Below are 8823 nucleotides of genomic sequence, written 5' to 3' on the forward strand. Positions count from 1 at the left end.
AGGAATCAGTTCTATCCTGAACATTAAGCTGGCTGTCCTGTCCCTCCCTTCGCCAGGTTTGTGTAATGGCTGCAATGTACCAGTCTCACATACCTATCCACTCCCATTCATCCACCTTTACTGTCAGATCTCTAGCATTAAATTGATGCAATTTAATCCAACCATCTTTCCCTGTTCACTGTCCTGCTCCTGCCTATCATGTTTACTGAACTAGCTTTCATTACCTTCTGTACTGATTTACAGCCTCCTACCTGTCTCATTTCTGCTTTGGATCCCACCACACTCTTAATCTAGTTTAACCCCACCCGAGTAGCATCATCAAACCGCCTGCCAGGATATTGGTCCCCCCCCCCCCCCCCCCCCGCAGTTCAGGTGCAACCTGTCCTTCTTGTTCAGGTCACCTTTGCCCCCGAATGGATCCCTAGAATCCGAGAATATGAATTCTTATACCTTGTACGAATCCTCACCTACGCATTCATCTGTCCTTTCTTCCTATTCTTACCATCACTAGCACATGGCACCAGGAGTAATCTGGAGATCACGACCCTTCTCATCCTGCTTTTTAACCTCTTGCCCCTCCCTATATTCGCTTGGGCAGTCTGCACCCTAGCGGCATAAACATTGAATTCTCCAATTTCCGGTAACCCTTGCTGTCTCCTCCCCTTCTCAGCTCTCCCTCAGCCTTCGGGCTCCTCATCTTCCTTTTTCCTTTTTACTATAGTAAATTAAAAATCATCTTCCTTCCTACTTTCTGCAACTACCTCGGGTGTGACTACTTCATTTCAACTCCTATCTGTGATACTCTCGTTCCCCCAGATGATCCTGGGGTTGGCCAGATGCAGCTCCGCTTCCCTCATGTGCTCAGTCAGGATCTGCAGTTGGATGCACTTCCCCCAGGTATTGTCCGCATGGGCACTAGAGGCTTCCCTGACTTCCCACATCATGCAGGAGGAACAGACCAGTGTCTTAATTGCCATCCCTACTGCACATAGAAACATAAAAACGTAGAAAGTAGGTGCAGGAGTAGGCCATTCGGCCCTTCGAGCCTGCACCGCCATTCGACATGATCATGGCTGAACATACAACTCAGTATCCCATCCCTGCCTTCTCTCCATACCCCCTGATCCCTTTAGCCACAAGAGCCCCATTTAACTCCCACTTAAATATAGCCAATGAACTGGCCTCAACTACCTTCTGTGGCAGAGAATTCCACAGATTCACCACTCTCTGTGTAAAAAATGATTTTCTTATCTCAGTCCTAAAAGACTTCCCTCTTATCCTTAAACTGTGACCCCTAGTTCTGGACTTCCCCAACATCGGGAATAATCTTCCTGCATCTAGCCTGTCCAACCCCTTAAGAATTTTGTAAGTTTCTATAAGATCCCTCCTCAATCTTCTAAATTCTAGCGAGTACAAGCCAAGTCTATCCAGTCTTTCTTCATTTGAAAGTCCTGATATCCCAGGAATCAGTCTGGTGAATCTTCTCTGTACTCCCTCTATGGCAAGAATGTATTTCCTCAGATTAGGAGACCAAAACTGTACGCAATACTCCAGGTGTGGTCTCACCAAGACCCTGTACAACTGCAGTAGAACCTCCGTGCTCTTATACTCAAATCCTTTTGTGATTAATCATTTTGCTATGCACATAACAGTTTTCTATTTTTATTTCCAACTGACAGCTTTAGCAGATCCTTGATTGTTCACTTTACCTTCTGCATAATTGAAGCTAAAAGCTAATTCTTTTGCATGCAATGCAAACATTTTCTTGTCTCTTCTTGTCTCGTCAGACTCGACATTTCAGTACATAAAAGGATACGCTAATGAGAAGACAAAAGACGGAGTATACTCCAAAGGCCTTCAGTGTGTGACCATTCTAATCGGAGTGTACGACAGAAGTTCTGGGCTGCCCATAATGGGTGTCATCAACCAGCCATTTGTAACTCGTGACCCACACAGTCTCAGGTAAGCAGGTGAAATCCGCTGTTGTATATTAACCCTGCAGTTCACTGGCTGATAGCAAACACTGTTTTTACAATGACGTTTTTTTAATTAATGGGGCGGCACGGTGGCGCAGCGATCGAGTTGCTGCCTTATGGCGCCAGGGACCTGGATTCAATCCTGATTATGGATGCTGTCCGTATGCAATTTGTACCTTCTCCCCATGACCATGTGGGTTTTCCCCGGGTGCTCCAGTTTCATTCCACACTCCAAAGATGTACAGGTTTGTAGGTTAACTGGCTTCAACAAAGATTGTAAATTCTCCCCAGTGTGTAGGATGGTGTTCCTGTACGGGGATCACTGGTCGGCGCGGACTCGGTGGGCCGAAGGGCCTGTTTCCGCACTGTATCATTAAACTAAATTGTGACATATATACATGGATGAAAACAACTATCAAGCTGGATATCAACAGATGAGAGAAAGAAAGATTGTGTGTGATTTTCTCAATTGCTCAGTACAAGTTCTCACCAGGTTATGAACCTCAACTTATGTACAGCCCGCACATATGAACGAACAATTGTAAGACCAGTGGGGTGGACTGTTGAGTGGCTGCAGCCATTTTCAGCCATGTAGGAACTCGGTTTGTGGTAATATCTGAATAGTTGAGTTCAACGTCCTGGTTTAACTCCATGGTGTCCTTGGCAGGTCTATTTTTCAGAAACATAGAAAATAGGTGCAGGAGTAGGCCATTTGACCCTTCGAGCCAGCACCGCCATTCAATATGATCATGGCTGATCATCCAAAATCAGTACCCCGTTCCAGCTTTTTCCCTATATCCCTTGATTCACTTAGCCCTAAGAGCTAAACAACCTCTCTCTTGAAAACTTCCAACAAATTGACCTCCACTGCCTTCTGTGGGAGAGGATTCCACAGATTCACAACTCTCTGGGTGAAAAAGTTTTTCCTCATCTCAGTCCTAAATGGCCTACCCCTTATTCTTAAACTGTGACACCTGGTTCTGGACTCCCCGAACATCTGGAACATTGTTCCTGCATCTGGCCTGTCCAACCCCTTAAGAATTTTATATGTTTCTATAAGCCCACCTCTCATCCTTCTAAACTCCAGCTAATACAAGCCCAGTCAACCCATTCTTTCATCATACGTCAGTCCCGCCATCCCAAGAATTACAATAACCTGGTGAACCTACGCTGCACTCCCTCAATAGCAACAATGTACTTCCTCAAATTAGGAGACCAAAATCGTTAATATATATTGTAAATAACTGGGGTCCCACAACGAGCTTTGTGGCACACCACTAGTCTGCCTGCCAATCTGACAAGAAATGTTAACACATGGCTGAGCAGCTGCATTTCCGACTTCCAAACTCTTCTGGTTACAAACTTTTCTGAGGAATGGAACCATGTCATAACCTGAGGAGGATATGAATATTGGCTCGGGATACGAGGGTCATTCTAACTCAGTTCCATTGACAGGGAGCTCACCAGCCAGCCATTGATGGCAAATTAAGGGAACTGCATTGTAGGGTGTGGGATTGTGGGGTGTGGAGGAGGAAGAAGATGGTAGATCAGATCTTGATAGTCACATGTGGAAGCAGTAAATTTAATATTGCTCCCTTACTGTAGATTGCAGCATTAACCTGGTTCATCTGTTAAGATATTTAGGACTGAGATGAGGAGAAATTTGTTCACTCACAAGATGGTGAACCGATTCAATTCTCCACCACTTAGGCAGCAGAGGCCAAGTCACTGAATATATTTAAAAAGGAGATAAATAAATATCTGTATTCAAAATACATCAATGCATATAGAGACAAAACAGGAATATAGAATGGAAGAGAGAATTGTCCCTGATTGTATTAAATGGTGGAGCAGTCTTGAACGTCCAAATGCCTAATGCCTTTGATGTCTCTCCATTTCAATCTGCTTAACAAATCTTACTCTTAATTATCAAATCTAGGTTGATTATCTCATTGTTACTTTGTTTTTATCCCCATAACTACATTTTGCATTAATCTGGAAGGTAATAAAAATCGACTTGTCTAATAGTGGGACTGAAAGTCCTGCTGTATGACGCTATGAGTTGTAATGGGCACACTAACATGTACAGAAAGAGCCCACGATAGATTATCACAATGCCCACTGGTCCCAATACTTACCATCAATGAGGCCCTAGGCAAACGTGCTCAAGGGCTGTTCCACTGATGTTATCCATTGCTGTACAGACTGGATATCACATGGGAAGTGTTGGCAACCGACGGAGGAAGTGGTGGGATGGGAACGGTTGAGAGGGAACACATGGAATGGGCGGAGAGGATTGTGGGTGAAAGATGGTGGGAGGATCAGAGTGGAGGAGTCAATCTGTTGGAGAGATGTCCATTGGAAAAAGGCGGGGAAAAGGGTTGTGGAGATGATTGGGGAGATGGACTGGTTGGAGAACTATTGGAGCGGGTGTTTGATCGGATCAACTGCACAGAGGTGGGTTAAGGAGATGCTGGGAGGAGTTGGGGAGATGATCAGGAGTGGGCAAGAGTCAAGGCCTGAGATCATCGACAAAGAGTGTCGACAGGATAATGACGATCGCTAAGCGTGAAAAACTGAAGAAAGCATAGACTTTTGAGGAAGAAGTTTGCCTCTGACTCTTTGGCAACAGCCTGCGTGGGTGAAACCTGGTGATCGATGCTGACACATAGCTTAGAGCTCTTGGTAAGATCCGCACCAGCGTTCAAGACTCATGCCTTTCACGTGTCTGGTATGAGCTGTAGAATTTCACGCAAGCCACATCAAAGCAAAGTTTGTATGTCATTTGATGCCACTAAACTTATCCAGCAGTGTCTGTGGGCCTCTGTGTCAAATGCATGAGGAATGGGACCAAAAGGCCAAACAGAAAATGATCAGCTTTTTACAGATTTCATTGGGTAGGGCTTAAGAACCGCGCTGCAACATCATCCCACAGCATTCCTGTTGTGCACTCTACTCTCATATCCAACACTGCATGAGATTGCACCCCATATGTTCAGATGCCTCAGCTGCCTACAGCCCCCCCCCCCCCCAACCCACTCCATTATTCTGACAATCCTCCAGTCCTTCTGTACATCTTCCCTTCCCTTCTCCTGGACTATACACTGTGCCTCCCTCGGCCTTATACTCTGCTCAATTAAATACCATCTGAAATAGAATCGAACATTCAGAATGGGACATTGCAGAATATAGCAGGAAGCGTGAAGCCAAGAGTGAAAGGCTCACAAGGAAGGTTAGGAACATTGTGAAATCTGAAATACTTAAGAATTGAAAGTAACAGAAAAAATCCAAGTACTCAATGCGAGCATGTCGTAAGGCCAGTAGATGGTGCTGTTGTAAAATTATTTGTGTTCATTTACTGATTATTATGTTCATATTATGAGCTGGGCATTCACAATATCTGCCTTCAACAACACAGGCACCAATGCAGGGAAGTCAGTACGAGGTGAAGCAATTTGGATTTCCTTCACGTTTTAGAAAGTTGGACATGAGATTCCATTGCCTTGTCTAACCTCACCCAGTGCACTCCGTTAATGCCACTGTATATATATTCCTCCAAGTTTAACATGAGAGAAAATACCAGTCCTTTCCTTAAATGTATAATGTTCAAAGTTGAAGAGTTCCTCAGAGCTGTAGGGAGGCAGGATCAGAAATCACCTATGCCAGGAATATTTTAGTTCAGTAGTTTAGAGATACAGCACGGAAACAGGCCCTCCAGCCCACCGAGTCCACACTGACCAGCGATCCCTGCGCACTAACACTAACCTACACACACTAGGGATGATTTACAATTATACCACATCCAATTAACCTATAAACCTGTACATCTTTGGAGTGTGGGAGGAAACGGGTGAGTATTTTTATAGTCTTACCACTGAAGATAAATCTACAGTGCATTAAATTATTCCCAGCTATCAACAATCTAGGACGAGTTGAAATAATGTGTAATAAGCACCTGATTGTTTATCTGCACAGACTGTACTGTAAATCTTATATCTGCATGTACAAAGTCAAAAACTCATTGTTCTTGAAAAAATATTAAAAGTTTGATTTATCATTGCTGGTTTCAATTTCTGTACTGTTGCAAGCTGATTTTCCTGTTACCACATAAAAATGTTAGTCTTACACAAGATTAAGAGAGTGTTATTCAAATTACTCCTCCATGTTGTACAAAGCTACAAATTTACCAGAATCTGATGATTTTGTACCACATAAAGATGTTCAGATTAGTTGTGTGTAGTTTACTTTAGAGATACAGCATGGAAACAGGCCCATCGGCCCACCAAGTCTGTGCCGACCAGCGATCCCCATACACTAACACTATTCTACACACCAGGGAAAATTTACAATGATACCAAGCCAATTAGCCTACAAACCTGGATGTCTTTGGAGTGTGGGAGGAAACCGGAGCACCCCGAGAAAACCCACATGGTCATGGGGACAAGATACAAACCCCATACAGACAGCACCCGTAGTCAGGATTGAACCTGGGTCCCTAGTGCTGTAAGGCAGCACCTCTACCGTTACACAACCGTGCCACCCATTGCAGTCCCTTTGATGTTATAGTCAACATGGATCATCCCAATGCATGTGCAATGATTAAAAACATAGATGGTTTTCAACATACATGCCAATATGCTGTATTGTAAACTCTTTCATTAATAAATAGACTTTTTAAACAAGGTTGCGATAAGATACAATCAAAGTGAACCCTTTCGATGTCACAGCCTCCCAACACCCCACTCAACCTTGTTCATTATCACTGCTTTAAGAGGCAGAGCCTACAGCTGGATGATTCTAATGCTGTAAAATTACTTCTCCGACCTTTGTTCCCCCTGTCCTGGACTAATATTTTGGGCATTCCTTCCGATTTGATTTTCTTTCTGATTCTGTCCTCTGTAAAGCAACCTGGGATGTTATCGAGGGTCCAATTGAATATTTATATGCATTATTTTGGATAGGAATACCTACCCAAAGAAAAATTACTAAGTACTCATGCCTTTCAAATGGTATGAATTGATGATACTGTAGGATCTACTGAACCCCATGACAGAAAGCAAAGAACAAATGACACTTAGCTGAGCCAGACACCTTGTGTCACGTTTATTCCAGAAGCCCCTTTTACTTACATTCTCACCAATCATAACCCGTGTTTAAATAAGGCCAATTAGTGCATCCGACCTTGGAGTTGTTATTGAACTCTTGTGGCTGGACCTTCTCGTGAGGCTGTTGGCAAGTCGCCAGCGGTGACAGGCTGTATGCAAAACCAACGTGGGCGTGAAGGCGCCACAATATACTTTATAAGAGCTGTGGCAGTGGATGGTGTGAAATCAACTCTGAATATTATTGCAGTGGAAAAAGTGGATGCGTAGTCTTTCAGTTTAGTGTAGAGATACAGCACGGAAACGGGCCCTTTGGCCCAACGAGTCCGCGATCGCCGAACACACTGGGGACAATGTACAACTTCACCAAGCCAATTAGATGTTCAAATTAGTTTAGTGTAGCCAATTAGCTTATAAACCTACCTCCCACATCTGAATAATTTTGTTACTTTTGTTGCTAGGCAAATATAATTATGAATAAGGTGGACAAAAGAGGTTTAAGTTACAGATCAGCCATGATCTAATTGGTAGGAAGAATTGATTCCTGTTTTGTATTACAGGAAAATCAAGTGTTTGGGGGAACTGGCTAGAAAAAGAGGTTGATGATTCATTGAGAGCAACCGTGATGTTACTGAATGGCACGGCAGTCTTGAGAGTGTGTTCAGCCTATTCTGACTTTAATTTCCAATTATCTCATAGTATAGGCTCCAGAAAACGAGTTCCTTAGTCGTACTTTTCCACGCGCTTTTCCTTTTTCGCCAAATGATTATAACAAAATCATTCAATATTCTTGTTTTCTTTCTTCCTTCCTAGGTGGAGTGGACGGTATTTCTGGGGCCTTTCGTACAATGACATCAACATATGTTCACTACAAAACGATGTAAACGCTGCATTTCCAGCAGCGGAGGATCTGTGCGAAGAAAGTTCAAGGCAGAAGGAGGAGATGCAAGACGGAGACAATAACTTATCCGCGGTCATTAGCACAAACGAAAGCGACACCATCAAGTCAGCGTTGTCGGTGGTTCGATTGTACTATGCCGCCGGTGCTGGCTACAAGAGCCTCTGTGCTGTGCAAGGCTTTGTCAGTGTCTACCTCTTGTCTGAGGATACCACCTTCAAATGGGACTGCTGTGCGCCACATGCCATCCTGAAGTCCATGGGAGGAGGCATGGTAGACTTTCGAGAATGCTTGAAAAGAAAAAGCAACGGTAATGTGGACGAACTTCCTGAACTGATCTATAACACGCCAGTAAATGGTGCAACAGGAGTGGACAGATGGGCCAATAAGGGAGGCTTGGTGGCTTACAGGTGTCGCAAGCATTTGGACACCATTATGAACCTCTTTTCCGATGTGAACCCCTGATAGCAGTGACCATTTGTAAATGACATTCCATATGAAGAAAGCATATCTTAAGTTGGTAAAATGTACTTAAACTATGGCTTATGCATCAAGTTTGGACTTGACACGACTCGGCAATAAAACAAAAACCGAAGTATCACGTTATAGTCAGGCTCACAATGTTTGTTTAAACAAAAGTGAAGGGCTAGACAATGGAGATACATCTTATATACAAGATATACTCAAGTACCATGTAGCCATTAACACTACGAATGGTCTATTTCAGTTTGTGGAGTCAATATATATTCTATAACATGAATTCCAAGCCAGAAACTAAACAGTATACAGGACTCTGCCTCTGCTATACAATTCACATTTTGGTTTTCAGTAAATGGTCAAGTCATGA

The 8823-nt window shown here is 43.5% G+C and overlaps 1 protein-coding gene across 1 annotated transcript in view; it reads left to right on the forward strand.

Annotated features, from left to right (window-relative positions):
- The window catches only part of LOC129698639 (inositol polyphosphate 1-phosphatase-like), a 33226-nt gene extending 24644 nt beyond the window's left edge, over window positions 1-8582 (forward strand). The window contains exons 4-5 of the mRNA XM_055637768.1: window positions 1788-1962; window positions 7892-8582. Coding sequence (XP_055493743.1) covers window positions 1788-1962; window positions 7892-8441 — 725 coding nt within the window. The 3' untranslated portion in view covers window positions 8442-8582. The remainder of the gene's footprint in view (window positions 1-1787; window positions 1963-7891) is intronic.
- The last annotated feature ends 241 nt before the right edge of the window (window positions 8583-8823 follow it).

This window comes from Leucoraja erinacea, chromosome 7, assembly GCF_028641065.1.
Source record: "Leucoraja erinacea ecotype New England chromosome 7, Leri_hhj_1, whole genome shotgun sequence".
NCBI lineage: Eukaryota > Metazoa > Chordata > Chondrichthyes > Rajiformes > Rajidae > Leucoraja > Leucoraja erinaceus.